The sequence below is a fragment of the Ruditapes philippinarum genome, unplaced genomic scaffold (genome assembly GCF_026571515.1).
Source record: "Ruditapes philippinarum isolate M1 unplaced genomic scaffold, ASM2657151v2 ctg473_1_1_1_1, whole genome shotgun sequence".
Classification (NCBI taxonomy): Eukaryota; Metazoa; Mollusca; class Bivalvia; order Venerida; family Veneridae; genus Ruditapes; species Ruditapes philippinarum.
Window position 1 is genome coordinate 174,628 of NW_026864528.1, and position 20,772 is coordinate 195,399.

General features: G+C 31.7%; 2 protein-coding genes across 2 annotated transcripts; both read left to right on the plus strand.

Annotated features, from left to right (window-relative positions):
- Positions 1–1,204: 1,204 nt before the first annotated feature.
- Positions 1,205–18,814, plus strand: LOC132725942 (uncharacterized). Its single transcript, XM_060711163.1, has 8 exons — positions 1,205–1,341; positions 1,952–2,500; positions 2,766–2,954; positions 3,899–4,001; positions 5,652–6,399; positions 6,707–6,833; positions 18,268–18,345; positions 18,609–18,814. The coding sequence occupies exons 2-8, from the start codon at positions 2,101–2,103 to the stop codon at positions 18,812–18,814; spliced, it is 1,851 nt and encodes a 616-aa protein (XP_060567146.1). The 5' UTR covers positions 1,205–1,341; positions 1,952–2,100.
- On the plus strand, positions 11,028–13,293 carry LOC132725943 (uncharacterized). The gene is made up of 2 exons (XM_060711164.1): positions 11,028–11,172; positions 11,410–13,293. Exon 2 carries the CDS (start codon positions 11,433–11,435, stop codon positions 12,939–12,941), a length of 1,509 nt encoding a protein of 502 aa, XP_060567147.1. The 5' UTR covers positions 11,028–11,172; positions 11,410–11,432; the 3' UTR covers positions 12,942–13,293.
- Positions 18,815–20,772: the final 1,958 nt, after the last annotated feature.

The following is a 20,772-nucleotide window of genomic DNA, read 5'->3' on the forward strand; positions in this document are numbered from 1 at the left end:
AAAGTTGCGATTTGTGCCTATATAAATAAATGTTACGTAACTATCATTGAGTGCTAAATATAGTTGCGCGTTAACATGGGGAACGTTTATATTATTACGTTTTACATTTATTTAATGTGAATTTGAATGTAAGTTATAAAAAACAAGCAAACATAAAATAAAACTATTACAATATTAAAAACGATAAATAGTTTCGCGTTATTTACATAATATTTATGTACAATTAGAGTGATTGGAATGTTTATTACAATCAAAGGTAATCTTATGTCAATATAGAAATGAAGGTTTAAAATATTTTGTGTAAATTTGATTTTTAAGTATTTTATTTTAATCGATGAAATGGTTAACCATTACATCCGTATACATATACATGTACTTTTTGATTGGTCGTTAAATAATATTTATAGCATTTAGAAATAGAAACTAGGGTATAAATGTTATCGTATGACAGAAAATAAATAAAATTCCTCATAATTGTGAGTATCTAAAATCTGCGTTTTTTTCAATCAATATTATCAATGTGTCAAATCAGGCTCTTTTAAATTTGACAGACCCTGGTCAAAACTTGATAAGAGTTACGTGTACTACTTTTAAGTAACTACCACACCCAGGTAAATTTATAATTGGGAAACCTGGTATAACTATGGTGGCTGATTTGTGCCATTCGGGTTTTCGCCCCGCGACCCCGCCAAGCGAAAAGTCGAAAATTAACAAGTTAAAATGGCGGAGCGCGGAGCGAAAACACGCTAATTAGCGACGGCGCGGGGCTAAGTTTGATAAATAAAACTTCGTCCCGCGGGGCGCAGAGTGAGATTAAGGAAATAAAACGGCGCGATCCCGCCAAGCGAAAAGCCGATAATAAAAGTTAAAGGGGGGGGGGGGGGGGGTAGCGGTTCGAAAACCGAAAACACGCTTATTAGCGGGGCCTGCTAATTAGCGTGTTTTCGCTCCACGCCCCGTCGTATTATTTCTTAAATCTTGTCCCGCGCCCCCGCGGGGCGAGTTTTATTTATTAAACTTCGCCCCGCGCCCTCACTTATATAAGCGTGTTTTCGCTCCGCGACCCCGCCGTTTTAACTTGTTAACTTTCGACTTTTCGCTTGGCGGGGTCGCGGGGCGAAACCCGAATGGCACAAATCAGCCACCATATATAACGCATGTCATAGACATATACCTGTCAATCATAAATTTTCGGCTCTTTCCTTGATTTCATAAATTTCAGGGTGATTGGAACAGTGTAATTTAATTTCCAAAGCTAACGTAATATTCAATTTATTCAATTGATAACCCAAACGTCTTACGATGACTTCATGTCAAGATCAGAGTATATAGCGAAATCATGTGAGATTTAGTTTATAATAATATCGAATGATCGAATAATGTATATATACATGCATTTAAAACTGGTTTTCCTGCAGTGAGGTAGATATTTTTTATAGATCTAAAGGTAAATTAGTAGTTTGTATTATTACGTTTTATACTTAATTAAGTTAAAATAAGTACTTTTAGATATATAGTCCCACTTTTAAATAAAATTGTTAAAACTAATATGAAAGTAGGCAAAGCCAATGAACCGGGCATTTAGTTCAATTATTCTTATTTTACATTTTTCGTTTAAATGCACCGCTTCCGTTTTAAATTCGAGATCCTCGGCGATTATTCATAAGCCGGAAAGTTGCGACTATTCAATGATCGGACTACCCCGACGTTTATCATTTAAAATGGCAGTGCCCAACTAGAAATGAAACTGAAAATTTCAATGATAGATAAAGAATTCTATATATTTTGGAATAACTTTTTTTTCCTTTTTAATATAAACGTGAAGTCTAAAGCCGGACAGGTCAAAACCCTGGCCCGTTTCGCGGTCCCGGCCATTGACTTCCCCGTAAAATGGTATATTTTTGTACTGGTTCAACGTTTTTCACGTTGCTCATATTTTGCTCTCATCCAGTGACAAAAAGAAAGAAGAGAATATCTACTGAAAATGCACCAAACAGACAATCAGTAATGAATGCTCATAAGTCATACATACACTGAGTTTCATTTTGTATGTACTATGAAAGCTTTATCCGTAGTATATAGTTTATCCATGCAAATGGTATGGGGTTGGACTATTTAGGGCCGATCATACTTTTGACATGTCTGAACAACGTTTTTGGTGTAACTGTACCATGCAATGAAACCTATCTTGCTAAAAATGGTCACCGGTGTTACCCATGCAGTGCGGGATATTACAAAGTTTCGGATTGTGTCATAGACGGGGAACAGTCAAGATGTAGACCTTGTGGGTACGGGGAATATCTGCCCACGTGTGATGATTCGACACAGTGTAAGGTGTGTGATCTGTTTTGTCATGGAGGACAAGTTGAAATTAAACCATGCACATCAACCAATAACTTAAAATGCCAGTGCAAGGATGGTGACTATTATAAAAAAGACCCACATCGATTTTGTACTAGACATAGAAAATGCATCCCCGGAGAAGGATTAAAGACAAAAGGTTAAAATTGTCTCCAGTTGAGTTTAACCTTTTTTAAAAAAAATTAAAGAGAAATTACTTAATTAAACACATCCTTTTGATGCATTGATGCAAAATACTTGTATGTATATCCACATAAATCATCTGTATGAAGAAATAAAAAGGTTCGTTATTTAAAGATATACTATGCTCAAATTTGATATTAGATATTATTGATAATTGCAACACAGCCTCTTTGTAAATTTATAATTTATATTATTTTGTGATCTTCCTTTTTTTAAAAAAGGTACACCAGATGAGGACACCAAATGCGAACCATGCAAACATGGATTGACGTACTCAGAATCAACCTCATTAGACGCTTGCAAGCCATGTTCATTGTGTAAGCTAACACTGAGCAATTGTAGCGTTACCCAAGATGCCATTTGTGACAACATACCAGAAGTCCCGCCAGACACTAAGTTCATTCCTAAAGGTCATACTATTTTTACGTTTTAGATTAGGCTTGTTTTTAATATTAACCTTTCCTATGATAATAGATATTACTTATGTTGTGGGCATGCCATTTTTGTTTCTTTCATTATAAGTTTGTGCATTTGCTTTGCTTTCGTATGTATATCAATTATATCGGTAAGGTGTCAATTTGCGTCCCTTAGCCAATTCTTTGTAATATGTTTTGTCCTTTCAAAGTGTTTTAGTTCTTTTGATTAACTTTTTCGCAATTCTCGAGAAAAATAAACCATCAGCGATTAATCTGATTTCTGGTCTTTTTTATATAAAACATTGCATTAAATGGCTATGGCTTCATCAAAGTAAAAGAAATTTATTTATTGGCACTCGATGTTTAGTGTACGTGACCGACTTAATATTTTTTGTAGCTATAGTCCAACCAATTCATAAACTAAAATACTAGTATTTATGTTGGAAAAATAAAGTTCCATTCAAAATATTTTGTCATTCACCAATGGGGCATGTTTTGCATATTTGAAAAAATCAACAATAATTAAAATGGTTAAATTTAACAGAAACATTAACTGCTCATTAGTCCAAAATTAAACGCTGAGCAAGTCTACATAGTTGTTAAACAACAAATATGAATGTTTGTCAATGGCATAGGTGACTTAGAAGTCTTTGTATAGTCTTTTTAAAAGTACTTTTATAGAAGAGATCGAAAGCATAATATCTTTTAAAATTATAATCTTATTTTATTCAATGCTTGTTTTGATTGGTTGAAACGATTTTGCTTATTATGCATATGTAGGCATTTTGTTTATGGTTGTAAGGCATCTTTCATTTATTTATAAATACTTTTACAATTATTTGAACACTATATATGCATGCATGCATGATATTGTAGAATTTCTTTATAAATACTTTTACAATCTTTTGAACACTATATATGCATGCATGATATTGTAGATGTTGATGGTAAACCCTGGGTTGTAGTGATCGTAGTAATTTCATTTTCAAGTTCGGTAGTGGTAACAGGTGGTGTTGTCGTCCTACTGTGTGTTAGACGCAGGTAAAGTATACAATGTTCAAAAAGTTTAAACATTAAGCTGTAGCAAACTGTGTTAGGTGTTTAAACATTGTAAGCAAAATATTATTCAGTAAACGGAAGAGTCTTTACAGATTGAAACCTGATTGAAATTACAATTTGTACAGAATGATTTGCCACTTCTCCCGTTACAAACAGAGATTTTTAGCTATTTTTTAAAATTCCTTATGTCCATAAAATAAGATTTGTTACTAACATTTGAAATACATTCTAACTTTCATATAAAAAGCAAACATCTACAATCTATATGTATAGCATTGCTATCAATAAGAAAACGAAAACATATTATAACAAGAAATAACATCTTCAAATCTATATGTATAGCAAAGTGTACATATAGATTTGAAGATGTTATTTCTTGTTATAATATGTTTTCGTTTTCTTATTGATAGCAATGCTTTAAATGAAAATGAAATTGGAAGCTAAATTTTCTGGCATCTTTTCCCGGGTATTTTGACGGATACATCTTATAATTAATATACAAAATCAGATTGTCAAAATTCATTTGTATCTTTCAACTAACTCAAAATTATATGTTGATTCTATGATATGTACAGAGTAACAGTTGACAGTAGTCTGTCGGTAAGTCCGTCTGTACGTCAGAAGACTCCTCAAAAACTATTGAGGAATGGCCAGTACTCGGTCTAGATGTGAATTTCTTCGGTATTTTCCACTTCTATGATTTTTGTCAGAGTAATGAAACATTTTTGTGCTTTTAGTAAAATGTTAAACAGTCTATAAATGTGTTTCAGTCACGTAAGCGTTAAGTTTTGTCCTTTTTCCACTTTGCTATACATATAGATTTGAAGATGTTATTTCTTATTATAATACGTTTTCGTTTTCTTATTGATAGCAATGTCAATAGTTGGTTGTTAACCATCAGAAATAAAAGCTTGAGTGCGCTTGTTGGTCGATATGTCTGTTTAAGGTTATTTGATAATAACTAAAGTTAGGAATGGGATATTGTTAATAAACTTATATATTGCATGCTTTTGTGGTAAACTCGCTTAGCATTGCTTTTAACAGCCCTCTCCTTTACGGTTCAAATTCAAAGGCACTGATACTAAAAAATAGAAAAATAGAAAAATGGATTAAGGACTAAAATTAAATTGAGTAATGTGATCTTATAATCAAAACGTAGTGCATAACAAATATAGACCTTACGTTAGATTGCTTTAAGTCTCAAAATGGTCACAATCAATTCCATTATTAATAAATATGGAACGAATTTGGTCGATAACGAGAGTTTCGATTGAGATATTGTAACCACACAAAGTATATAGCATATTTCTTCCCTAGCAACCCATGCCAGTTTGGATGGGAAATGTAAACCATTTTTTCTTCTATCTGAAATTATAGGGACTCTGTGAATACTGTTTTTAAATAAGAACTAAATTTTCAAAGCTTTCTTTCATATACATGTACATTTATATCCAAGTTAGCTGTGGGGTATTAATCACTCAATGCAATAACCGTTGTGTATTAAACTTGTACAAATACAATGTTGTTTTTAACTAATATGCATTTGTTACACAAATTTAAACAGTTCTTTCAGCATGCAATAACAATGTAGTGCATATTATGTTTTTTCTTTCTTTTTGTTTTCCCCATCAGACGGAATAAAAGATTGTACTCTGATCTAGTAAGAGTGCGAATGTCAAGTCGCACGGTTGATGGACATGTTGACAGTCGAATTCATGGCCAATCAGCTGCCGAAAACTTAGCATTTACTGTGGACGACACGCGTAATCCTAATGTGTCAGGTCCACGAACAAACAATATCAAAAGTCAATCAGATTTAAGAAGAAGCATATCTGATCCTACTTTAGTTAATTATTCAGGTAGTTATTCTTCCTCGATCGGAGCATGTTCAAGTATAGAAACGCGTGAGGAAGGAATTCATATAGCTTCCACAGAATTTGAGAGCCAAAAATCTTTAAAAACAAATGACAATGAAGATATGACGGTAGAACATATTGATGCAGATGACATGGCAGACATCAATGGTGAGACAACAAGGGATATTAGCAAAGTTACCGATTCGTCGATTCAGCGAGATGAAACAAGATCAATTCACGGCCAAACTAATTCAGACACAAATGATATGGAAGAAAAGTCATCAGAAAAGTTTGAGCAGGAACATGCATCTGATAAGCCAGACTTGACTGAACAAGTATTTCAAAGCATTGTTGGTTGTATATCGAGAAAAGAAAATCAAGCGGCGAATGGAACAAGTTACGTGAAAAACAATGATGTGAATTTTAACCAAGCTACATCTGATGTAAGCTTAGACGTTGGTGATGTTGCTCCAAGACATGTTCAACTTGTGCCTCCATCATTAGAAAGCTGTGGGCAAGACGAAGTAAATACAGTATTTCAATGATTTATTTATTACTTTAAATGCTTGCAAATGCAAAATGAACGTCCAGATGATTGTCAAACACCGATTAAATGCATATTAAAACGTACCATGATCACTTTACTAAGTGCCTTTTAGATAAACAATCCAAAAAGAACATAAACTTGTCCTTTTTTGAATTTTAAATTGAAGGAAGAGCAATAATGTATCATGTAAAAGCTCATCAGACACAGAGTAATGAACTATCATTAAATAGATTGTTTGGTTTCACCTTTGTTTACCTCTAATTTTATGATATGCTGAATTTCAGACTGAAACAAAAAGAACTGCGGATACAAATACGACGGAAACTGGGTGTTCCTTCTCATTTGAGACTGTTACTTCATTTGTATCAGACGATAATAGACAATCTGATAATGGAACGCGGATAGATACATGTATATTTTTTTATATATTTTTATAATTTGCAAAAAGAATCTTCAGGTCATATAAGTTGATGTCACTGTATGTGGATGTCTTTATATTAGGTAGAACTTAACTGCGTAAAACTTAGCTTATTAAACTGCAAAAAAACCTGTATCGGGTTTTCATTTTCATTGTGAAATGTAAAAAAATCATAACAAAACTATTTCCTTATATGTGTTTTGCGTTATAAAAAGATGCGTTTAAAAACATTAAAACATGTTTTCATTGAAGTACTCTGGAAGTACAAATGTAAATTGCTAAACCGAAAACTGTAAATTTGGTATGGTCCACTATTGTGTTTTTCGAGCGCTACTTTTATACTACTCTTTCTCTGTCAAATACCGGTGATCATAGAGATTAAATTACAAAAAAAAAAGAATACAATCTGGATTTATTAATATACAATGTTCTTATATTTCTTCTAGTTTGGTTTGAAGTATGCACTTTTCTGTCACTGCAATTCGAATGGAATAAGTTTAAGCAGGTCTACAGGCGGCTTATGGGTACATTTAAGACTATATCTATGTACATATATTACTTATGATTTAGTTGTTAAGAGTTTATACATATCACAACCCAAAATCATTACTATCATGTAAAAGGACATAACATAATGAAAACATTTTATTTGAAACAGCATATATCTTCTAGTAGATTTGAAACTAGACAATACCTTCATGCAATAAATCAATGAAGTTTAAGGGATAAAATGTACTTACTTTTTTAGCGGAGACGAACGGACACAGAATATCAACCATTGATGCGTGCATGGACAACACTCTCCACGAAAACCAAATCCGACAAGAGACAATGTACCAGCTTATGCTTACCTGGAGGAAAGAGAATCCCGGTGGCACAACGCAAAATATCATTGACGCTCTTTCAAAAAGTGGAGAGAAACTTACGTGTGAAAATTTCACGTCGTTTATTGAAAATCTTAAGAAAAGTGATAAGTGACATTAACAAAGAGCTTTTACAGGATATTGACGAAAGACATGTTCGCGGTGAGTTGTCTACAACTATACAAATGTTGACTATGAAGGAAGAATACAAGGATAATTTCGGCAAATGAATAATCTACAGATCAGGGTTCTTAACAATAACAAAGAACGTCGATATACAATTAAAAAAGAGTAAAACAGTAAGAAATAATGCCCATATGAACCAGTTAACAATTCGGAAAATGAAAAAAAGAAGAAAGATATCAAACGATAAAGAAAGAAGAAAAAAAAACAAATGAGAAACAAAATAAAAAAGTGATTCAACACAATGTAATATTTACAATTTCTCATTTTTTATACTAGTATCATGTTTTCCTTGTACAATAGCTGTACTGAATGATTTCCTCGTTGTTGTTACGAAAGTCAGTGTTATGATTTGGCTTAGTTTTTTGGTTATTTTCTATTCCACATATTTTATAACTGCAGGTAATCAGTCAATGTTAATCTGATCAAAATTCGTTGATGTATTTTTCATTTGACTTTATGTCTTGTAGGCTTTTTTATGTATAAGTATAATGTCATGCAGTAGCCTTAGATGTTAAATCATTTTTTTTAATTTCAAAATTAACCAATAATATGTCATCATGGGCTTATAAGCCTTATATATTTGAAATTAAACTATGTCAACATCTTTGTTATGCTGTAATATAATCACTCACTAATAATACAACATTGATAATAAACTTCTTTGTGAACTTTTGTTTATTGGTTTGAATTGATTTGTAGACAATGTCTGTTCAAAAGCGTTAGCTTGTTTCTATTGATCCCAATTCTGAACGCGTTATATTTTTAATGCATTACTTTGTTTTTCTAAACACTAAAACAGTATTTACTAATTTAAAATGGCATTTGACTTTTATATCAAGTTCTCCGTATTCATAATATTGATTTTAATGTTATTAATTTCACCATAGGTTCATATGTACTAGATAGGTGTTTGCTTTAGTAGACAAAAGATGAACAGAGTTTACAATTATTATAAATAAGTTGGGGTTCAACTCGCCGATTATGTAGGTTTCCCTTTAGATCATTTGATATATTTCAATGTTATTTGAATATGTTGTGAAATTTGCTTCAATGTAAATTATCAAACACTATAGTTACATTAATTGTTAATTGTTTTAATTTACTTTATTATGCTCAATATATGTATAGTTTGTTGACACGTGTATTAGCTATAACAAGTCTCTTGTAATTCTTTCGAGAATGGCTATATACAATTTCAATGTTTTAAATGTTTTATATGAATATATGTGTATATATGAGACTATAATAAAGAATAAAATAAAATAATGTGTTGTTGATGGGACAAAAGAGATTAAAATAAATATTGAACATGTTGAAGCTTAATCAAAAGCTTCCAAAACAATGACACCTTTACTTGCCATAACTAGAGCATTGATATTCTTTTATGTGGCCCAGTGTTAACCCCATTGCGAACTATATATACATGTATTTAGCGGAATAATTGAGAGAAAAAAACAACCACAACCATAAAAACCCCCAGACCCGATGATACAGCTTTTTGGGAATATTATTGTATGATTTTACCAGAAATAGTTTTAAGGAATTTCATAAATACATATGGTTTACTCAAAAAGAAACATAAAGACATATTCCTACGACGACTGGACAGTTCCTTAAACTCTATCCGCCTAACGATTTGTTCGTTTCTTATTTCCTTGCAGTATCATTTAAACTAATGCTCAATAAAATAACATGTAAATCATATAACTTTCTCTGAAAAAATATCACTCCGATTAAACGCATCTGTTACATGTTTTTTTCAAGGTGGGTGGGGAATATTCATGCTAGAGTAATGAAATTTGTCACACATGATGTGGTGATAATAAGTAACAAATGTTTGAGGCTTGAAGTAGATACCTTAAGAAATGAAGGAGTTTTTTTGTAAAGATATTGTCTGACATAAATTTTAAGTTTAAAGAGGGGGTGAGTTAATTCTGAAAAATAGTGGGTTATTTCTGAAAAATAGAGGAGAGTCACAAATATTGTGGGTGATGAAACGGAACATATATTTGAAGTTTCAAGAAGATACCTTAGCAAATAGAGACGACACAGGAAAAAAGACAACACCTAAGTTGATGGGAAGAGAATTCTGAAAATAGTACTTCTAGAGTTATTAACCTTGTGGTTGATGATAAGAAACATATGTTTGAAGATTGAAGTTGATACCTTTATAAACTTTATATTAATGCAACAAAGGCAGGTTGTATTTTTTGGTAAATTATTACAAGATTTAGTAAGAAAAACATCATGTACCTCAAGAATATAAAAAGCTTATTTTATATAATCTACTTTGTAAACATCTAGATTTTACAACACAAATGTTCGGATTAATACTAAGAAAGTAAAAACAGTACATTATTAATATACAATGTACTTATTGATTTGGTTGTAGAAACCGAAAGTACACAAGTCAAACTTTTGACATTTATTCGGATTTGTTTATAATTGAAAAACAATTTGCATCTTTAAATTGATCATGATGCTTTAGTAGCATTTACGGTATGCATCATGTAGTAAATAAAACAATGTCTCAATGTTGTGGTAGGGTGTGGGTTTTGTTTTGTTACTGATTTTTCTTCAATTATTTTCCCTTTTGTATTTGCCTTTGCTTTTCGCGCAATTAAGTTTAACTTTACGTACGGATGTAAGTTGTATAAAATTATAATATTATAGTGGTAATAGATTTTAGTGATTACGAAATCGTTTATAATATTCAAACTTTTTTCAAATCTGAAAGATCATTGTAACCATAAAACTGACTTTGATAATTTATTCTCAGTTCATTGGAATCTATTTATTATACGTTACATTCTGAATTAATGTTTTATGGGATTAATTCTTTTATGACATACATTGTCGTATATGCAAATTAATCCTGATAAGCTTATTCCGTTCTGTATATAACGCCATATAGTTTTGTTATTTCCTTTTTAATACATGTATGTCTACGGATGACCACGAACGCAGAATATATTAGTGAAAATGTTAATGTTTTAATGTGTTCATTCAACTAATAGCCATCTTACTTTAAGTATATATTTATATTTAAATGATATCATGAAGTTCGGCCGGTATAAGATATAAATAGAAAATTAGAACATTTTTATAGCTAAAGATAGACATGATATAATTACATTGATATATACGCATGCGCTGTATTACAACGAGTACGTGTTATATAGATATTTAAACGACGCAAATATTAAAGTATATCACTTCAACCGCTGGATTTTCCAAATAAGAAAACTTCTTTCTTACATATTTAAGGAAGGTTTTTACAAAGGTATATATTTGATTGTTTTTACACTCAATTTCAGACACAATCTGATGTATATTGTATATAAATAATTTTAAACGAATACTCAGCAAATTTGTCTAGGTTATAAACAGAATGATTGGACTAAATCAGCATTTTTTCTTAATGCTTTTAACACAATGTCGAAAGTAAAAATGAAATGTTCTGAATTAAATGTTCTTTAAATCAAATTATTGATAAATTATAACAAACATAATATTTTAGGAATCTAGAGAGACTTTAGAAGAATGGCGCTCCCTAACGGTCCGATGGAGATTGTATTTTCCTTTGACACAACCGGAAGTATGTTCAGATGCATAGAGGAAGTTCGTGGCAAAGTCTCTGACATGATACAGCGTTTGCAAGCAGATATACCGGGTATTAAAATAGCTATATTTGCACATGGCGACTATTGTGACAAGGAAACCGCTTACGTCACAAAATTCATGGACTTTACTGATGACGTCGCTAAGGCCGTTGATTTTGTAAAAAATGCAAAATATACTTTTGGTGGTGGAGACGGAGGAGAGTGCTATGAATTAGTTTTGCACGAGGTCCGGACTAAACTGTCCTGGACACCAGGTTCTCAGAGGGCACTTGTTTTATTTGGTGATGACCGTCCACACGAACCAAATTTCCCCCAAAATAAGTTAAAAATTGACTGGAGTAAGGAAGCTGACTGTCTGGCATCGATTGGCGTTCGAATATACTCTGTTCAATGCGATGACTATCACAAAGCAGATTACTTTTACGAAGGCATTGCTCAAAAAACTGATGGTCAGCATCTCAGATTGAAAGATTTAAAAAATCTTTTTGACGTTCTGATGACAGTTTGCTATAGGGAAAGGGGTGATGATCTTTTTCATAACTATGAAAAAGAAGTTCGTTCGAGAGATGGCAAGGTTCACAAGGATTTAGATACATTATTTGGTGTCTTACGAAAACAATCATCAAATGCATCCACGTCTGTTGGTATGTCGACTCAGGTGGTATCAAAATCGAAACGCAATACAACATCAAAAGTCATTAAGAAGACTAAAACACCTGCAACTTCTTTGAAGCAGAAGATATTAACTTTAAAGAAACAAAGAAGAGTTAAATCACCAATTTTAAAGCCAGGCATATCTGGAGTCTCAAAACGCGGTATGTCAGCTAAAATGAAATTATTAATGAAGAAACAAATGAGAAAAATATCGACTGTTACAAAATTCAAAAGGTACGAGGAGAAATACTTACCGAAATTACGTCGGGAAAATGTTCCTTGGAGTAACTTTGTCTTACGAGAAATGCAGTGGTCTCCTTGGAAAATTGCTATTGCACCAGATAAACAGAAACATCTGAAAATTACGTGTGCCCGGAAAGGAAACGGGTGTGGCTACAGAGCTGAGAAAATTTTCATGGGCAAAACCCAAGTACCAGCTTTGTATGAAGTTTCTGTGCAGACGAAATATCGCGCAAAAAGACACATCATGTATCATAAACTGTTATGCAAAGGGTTTCGTTCATTGGAGTCAAACTGGGAAAATCGTTTATTTGGTAATTCGGACATTACTACACAAATTGACAGAGTTGTAAAGAAAGGTTGTTGTGTTTATGTCCGAAGGGTGTTATTAACGAAGCCAAAGATGTTGAATGAGGCTAACAAGTGTCTCATTCGATATGACTATGCTTGGAATAAGGTAAAATCAGAACGGACCGGTCATCGACAAGTTACAAAGAACTCGATTGACATTTCAAAAGAAATGGATATTTCATAATTTATGGCTACTTGTCGAGAAATAAACACCATTACGCTATATGGATTCTGCAGAATTAATTGCAATAATTAGTAACAAATAAAGTGCTTGTTCAACGATCACTCATGCATTTTCGTAGTACTTGAGGCCGCTACAATTTATTAATGGACTGTAAATAGAATACAAATTGGTATATTGGTGGACTTTATAGATACTGTCTATTTAATTTCTAATGAAAATCATTATGTTCATTCACATTTGTTAATTGTACTTTGGAATTTTGCAAATATTTTGTTAAATGTCATATTCTTTGCAGTTTCATTTTATTAGAATAGATAAAATGTCCATCTTAAAATAAAATACGATACTTATATTTAACAAGTTTCTTATTCACATTACATATGCAATAATGTTACCACTCAATTAAGAGAAATAAAGTCCCTATTACATATGATGCATATCTTTGCGATGACTAACCGTTGCATTTTTTTTTCATTATTTATTATTTGTGTTAACCTTCGGTTATATAATTATCATAAATGTTTTTAATCATATATTAACATGAGCTGTATAAATGTGGACGGCTATGAATGTTGAAATATCGATCAAAAGACAACAATGCTTTATCGTACACACAAAGTACACAAAGGGCTTGCTACGTAAATATGTTGAACAATAGAAACTATTGAAGTTATACTGATAGCATTGAATTTAAGCCAACTGAAATATTTTTATAAAAATTATTAAAGGTAAAAATATAATGTTTCCATTACCTAATGCATGGTCGATGCACGAGAGTTGTGTCATTGAATGTCTTTTGTTATTTTACACACATGACTATTGTACGATCGAATAGAATAAATGTACCTTAACAAAATACCTTATGCTCTAATTCGTTACACTCAAACGAGCATAAAACATTTACATTATTTAATAATACACCAACAACAACATACCACAGAGTTTAAAGAGGCTAGAGGGAGTATTTGTAAGCCGTCTCCACTAACCGTTTATTTTCCAAACCAACAAAGACAAAATTCTGGAAATAAATCTACATATCAATTTTTGTTAAGGCAAAAGTCCAAAAAAGCTTTCATATGACTTATAGTAATAAATTTACTAAGCAAATTCATCTGTTGAAATATGCCAATACTTCGTGTAAAAGTAAAGAAATATTAACTCTTCAATATAACTGAATAAGAGAGTTTTGTAAAATTAGAAGATTTTGAAAATGTTCGAAAAGTCAGGTTGCTGCGAGCGGGATACCCAACCCTACTCCAACTTTGGAGGGGAGGTATTGTTGAAGGATGAATTCAGACTCAAAACCAGCGACTCCTTCGAATCTTCCTGGCATAAAACCAAAATGTAGCGGTCTAAAATTTTATGTCATAATGGAATAAAGAAATGAATTTTGAAAATTATAAAAGACAAAGAGACAAAGATAATTTCTCCCTGAAATAAACTCATTTCATGTACATAATTATATGCAAACAGAATAATAATTCACAGTGAATCAAAACGGAATTAAATGAATATGCCTCATCGATTTTGAAAGTCCATGGATATTATTTATTTTTCGATTAAAGACACATGTTTACTTTGCTCCGAGCTGTACATAATCCTGAAATAGAAAACAATTGTAAGAAACATTTACAAAACTTTCTGTATAATATAATTTAAAATATTTCAATATTTTCGGAAATTTCACATCTAAACGGCTTGACAAATAAACCTCGAATGCCCGCTTTACTAATTACAAGAAACTCGTGCACTATTGCCGCCAAAAACATAACTTCCGATTACTTCCTTATAAGGAAATACTTAGTTACGGTGTATGATTCAGATAATAAATACATCTATTTAACCGAATAGCAATGATTTTGTGCATGCACCATTTGGTCTTACCGGAGGAGGAAGGGGGGGTATACTAAAATATATCTTTTATACAATTCCTTTTCAATATCCAAACAATATTAGCTTTATACGCTTTAATTTCAATGTACACGTAAGAAATTAAATGTTCTTTCGTTTCAAATAGAATGGAACGGAACTTGGTGAAACAGTTTTAAATGAAATGATTTTAAATGAATATAAAATATACATTCATTATTATCAATTGTTGGTTTTTCATTTTTTTATTATTTCAATAACAATTTTGTAAAAATGTAAAAAAAGTACTAATCTATTAAAATATTTGTATTCGCTATAGATAAACTAAACTGTCAATACTTTTTTGTAGACATAAGACAGGAAAGGTTTGTCCAACATTTATAAATAATTTTTAGCGCTACCCAAGATGCCATTTGTGACAGCATACCGGAAGTCCCACCAGACACTAAGTTCATTTCTGAAGGTCTTACTATTTTTATTTTTTTATTACGCTTGTTTTTGATACTTACCTTTCCTACAGTTATACATGCTACTTTTGTTGTAGGCATGTAATCTTTGTTTCTATCACTTTAAGTTGGTGCATTTGCTTTCCCTTTGTATATATCAAAGTTATCGGTAAAGTTGCATGTTTGACCCATAGCCAACTCTTTGTTATATATTTTGACCTTTCAAAGTATTTATTTCTTTTGTTTTATTTATTCACAATTCTGGAGAGAAAAAAAAACAGCAATTAATCTAATTTTTTTTTTTATAAAACATTGGACTAAATGGTCATTAATCAAAGTCAAATCATATTTATTTATAATTGACACTCAATGTTTCGTGTACATGACCGACTTAACGTCTTAGTAGTCCAACAAATTCATACACTAAAAATACTAGTATTTGTTTGAGAAAAATGAAGTTCCTTTAACAATCTTTTGTCATTCACCAATGGGGCATGATTTTTGAATGAAGAAGAAGAATTGTATTGCATATTTGAAAAACTAATAGTGATGATAATAGTAAGACTCAAAGTACAACACTTTTATTTTAAAATTAAATGCTGAGCAAGTCTACAAAGTTGTTAAACGTTTGACAATGGCATAGGTGACTTAGAACTAAAGTGTTTGTATAATATTTTATAAATACTTTTTTAGAAGAGATCGAAAGCTAATTTCTTTTAAAATATTAATCTTATTTTATTTAATGCTTGTTTTGATTGGTTAAAAACGATTTTTGCTTATTATGCATGTGTAGGCATTTTGTTTATTGTTTGGCATATTTTTTTTCTTTAAAATACTTTTACAATTATTTTTGAACACTATAAATGCATGCATGATATTGTAGATATTGTTGTCGTCCTATTGTATATTGTATTCTTATGTGGTAACTCGCTTAGCATTGCTTTAAATAGCCCTCTCCTTTACGGTTCAAATTCAAAGGCACTGATACTAAAAATAGAAAAATAGAAGACTGGATTAGGGACGATAACTAAATTGAGGATGTGATCTTATAAAAAACAAATATAGACCTTACGTTAGATTGCTTTAAGGCTCAAAATGGTCAAAATCAATTCCATTATTAATAAATATGGAACGAATTTGGTCGATAACGAGAGTTTCGATTGAGATATTGTCAACATACCAAGTATATATCATGTTCCTTAACCTAGCAGCCCATGCCAGTTGGAATGGGGAAGATAAACTATTTTTTCTTCTATCTGAAATAATAGGGACTCCAAAAGAACTTGCGAATACTGTAATTAATTAAGAACTAAATTTCCAAAGCTTTCTTCCATATACATTTATATCCAAGTTGAATGTGGGGTAGTACTCACCTTTAACGATAGCTTATCTTTATCCGTGGTGTATTAAATATGTACAAATACAATGATGTTGTAGACAAATATGCTTTATTAGAAAGATTTCAAAAGTTCTTTCGACAGTGACATTGTAGCGCATATATGTTTTTTTCTCTTTAGACGGAATACATATTAATTTTTATACTCTGGTGCAGTAAGAATGCGAATGTCAAGTCGCACGGTTGATGGTCATGTTGACAGTCGAATTCATAGCCAATAAGCCGCCGAAAACTTCGCGTTTAATGTGGACGACACGCGTTATCCAGATGTGTCAGGTCATCAAACAAAAAATATCAAAGGTCACTCAGATTTAAGAAGAAGCATATCTGATCCTACTTTAGTTAACAATTCAGGTAGTTATTCTTCCTCAATCGGTGCATGTTCAAGTATAGAAACGCGTGAGGATGGAATTCATATAGCTTCCACAGAATTTGAGAGCCAAAAATCTTTTAAAAACAAATGGCAATGAAGATATGACGGTAGAACATATTGATGCAGATGACATGGCAGACATCAATGGTGAGACAACAAGGGATATCAGCAAAGTTACCAATTTGTCGATTCAGAGAATTGAAACAAGATCAATTTACGGTCAAACTGATTCAGGCACAAATGATATGGAAGAAAAATCATCAGAAAAGTTTGAGCAGGAACATGCATCTGATAAGCCAGACTTGACTGATCAAATATTTTAAAACAATGTTGTATCTAGAAAAGCAAATCATGTGGCGAATGGGACAAGGTATATGGAAAACAATGATGTGAATGTTAATCAAAATACATCTGAAGTAAGCTTAGACGTTGGTTGTGTTACTTCCAGACATGTTCAACTGGTGGCACCATCAGTAGAAAGCTATGGGTAAGACGAAGTAAATACAGTTTTTCAAATGATTTATGTTTGCAAATGCGTCTAGATGATTATCGGACATCGATTAAATGCATATAAAAACGTACTATAATCACTTTACTAAGTGCCTTTTACATAAATAATCAAAATAAAACATAGACATGTCCTTTCTTTGTATTTCAAATTGAATTAGCAATAATGAATCATGAAAAAGTTCATCAGACACAGAGCAATGAACCATCATTAAATATATTGTTTGGTCTCCTCTTTGTTTACCTCAATGGTTATGATATGTTGAATTTCAGACTGAAACAAATGGAACTGAGGATACAAATACGACAGAAACTGGCCGGGTGTTCATCCTCATCGGAAACTGTTACTGACAATAATAGACAATCTGATAATGGGACGTGGATAGCACATGTTTATTTTTTATATTCTTTTAAAATTTGCAACTGCAGAGAAACCTGTAACGGATTTTCATTGTGAAATGTAAAAATAATTTCATAACAAAACTATTTCCTTACATGTGTTTTGCGTTATAAAATGATGGGTTTAAAACATTTAAAAATGTTTTCGTTTAATTACTCTGAAAGTATAAATTAAATGTAAATTGCTACACCGGAAACTGTAAATGTCGCATGGTTCACTATTTTGCTTTACAAGCGGTTTTTTTCAAATACCGGTGATCATGAAGATTATATTACAAAAACAAATTGAATAAAATCTGTATTTATTAATGGACAATGTTCTTACATTTTTTCTAGTTTGGTTTGAAGTATGCACTTTTCTGTCGCTGCAATTCGAATGGAATAAGTTTAAGAAGGTCTACAGGCGGCTTATAGGTACCTTTAAGACTATATCTATGTACATATATTACTAATGATTTAGTTGTTAAGATTTTATTCATATCTATATCTCACAACTCTTAAGCAAAATCATTACTATCATGTAACATGATGTAACATGTAAGGACATAACATTATGAAAACATTTTATTGGAAACAACATATATCTTAGACGTTTTATATACAAAAGATTTGAAACTAGACAATACCTTCATGCAATAACTCAATGAAGTATGGATGAAATGTACGTACTTTTTTAGCGGAGACGGGCGGACACAGAATATCCACCATTATAGACAATACTTTCCAAGAAAACCACGCCCGACAAGAGACAATGTACCATCTTATGCTTGACTGGAGAAAAGTGAATCCCGGTGGCACAACGCAAAATATTGTTGACGCTCTTTCAAAAAATGGAGAGAAACTTACGTGTGAAAATTTCACGTCGTTTATTAAAGATCTTTAGAAAAGAGATAAACGTTTTAGTGACATTATAACAATGAGCTTTTGCAAAATGTTGATGAAAGATAGGTTCGCAGTGAGTTGTCTACAACTATATAAACTATTGACGATGAATGAAATATACAAGGCTAATTTACGTAAATGAATAATCTACAGATTAGGTTTCTTAACACTAAGTAAACAAAGAACGTTGATATACAATTAAAAAAGAGTAAAACATTAAGAAAAATGCCCATTTGAACCAGTTAACATTTCGGAAAATTAAAAAAGAAGAAATATATCGAAAACGACAAAGAAAGAAGAAAGAGCCTTAGAAATAAAATGACCAAAACAATGTTATCTGCAATTTCTCAACTAGTATTATGTATTCCTTGTTCAACATCAGTATTCAGTGACTTCCTCTTTGATGTTACGAAAGCCAGTGTTATAATTTGGCTGTTTATTTTTTTTTTTTGATGACACACATTTTATAACTGCAGTTATACAGTCAATGTTAATCAGATCAAAATTCGTTTATGTATTTTTCATTTCAGTTCATGACATAAATACACATTTATGTCTTATAACAGAACTTACACGTGCTTGTGCCATGTTGTAATATTTAAATCACTTAATTACTAAAAGTACAAACTTGATGTAAACCACTTTTTGAATTTTTTGTTTATTGGTGTGATTTTGTCTGTAGGCAATGTTATTGAATTAGGATTTTTCCATATGCATTGATATTTTGTCATGCTGGAGCTTCGGATGTTAAACAACTTTTTTACACGAAGACAGTGTTTCCAAATGACATGCTATTGTTTTGTTGTTGTTTTTTTATATAAAGTTCTTCGTATTCATAATATTGATTTTAATGCTATTAAAAAGTTCATTTGTGTTTGTTTTCGTAGACAAAAATTAACAGAGATTATAGTTAATATGGAGAAGTTTGATCGCCAATTATGTAGGCTCCCATTTTGGTCATTTGATATGTTGCATTGTAATTTGAATATGTTATAATAAAGTTAAGTTAATGTAAAATATCACATATAATACATGCTTATAACTTTAATTTATTATCTCAATATATGTATACTTTGTTGACATTTGTTGTTGATTGGACGAAATAGTTTAAAATAAATATTGAACATATTGTAGCTTCATTAATAGCTTCCAAAACAATGACGCCTTCACCTGGCATAACTAGTGCTTTTAACATATGCTTTTATGGGCCCAGTACGTGTATACCTCATTGCGACAAGACAAAACACGAGAAAACCCAGAAAACACAAACATACACGCACGCACGCACACACAAAAATATTATACAGCTTTTTGAAAATATTCGTGTATGATTTTACCAGTTATAGTTTTTTTAAAACTTCATAAATACCCGTGATTCACGCAAAATGAAAGATAAAGATATAAGCTTACGACGGGTGGACAGTTCCTTAAACTATATCCGCCTAAAGCTTTGTTTGAGTAAAGCAATATGAGCCGCGTCATGACAAAACCAACATAATGCGTTTGCGACCAGCATGGATCCAGACCAGCCTGCGCATCCGCGATGTCTGATAAGGATCCATGCTGTTCGCTTACAAACCCTATAAAAAGTAGAGAAACTGATAGCGAACATTTTAAATTCAATCTGGAGCAGTTAATTAATAATTATCTACTACACAAACTTTTCTATCTCCAACGTTTCGAGGGGTTTAACCCCTCTTTTTCAAGGAGATTCTGTTTATTTTAACAGTTAATTAATAATTATCAACTACAATATTTTTATTTTTTGAAATAAACAGAAACTCCTTGAAAAAGAGGGGTTTAACCCCTCGAAACGTTGGAGATAGAAAAGTTTGTGTAGTAAATGATAGCGAACAGCATGGATCCTGCTCAGAGTGCTGGTCTGGATCCATGCTGGTCGCAAACCCATTATGTTGGTTTTGTCGTGGCGCATCATATATATCCGTTTCTTATTTCCTT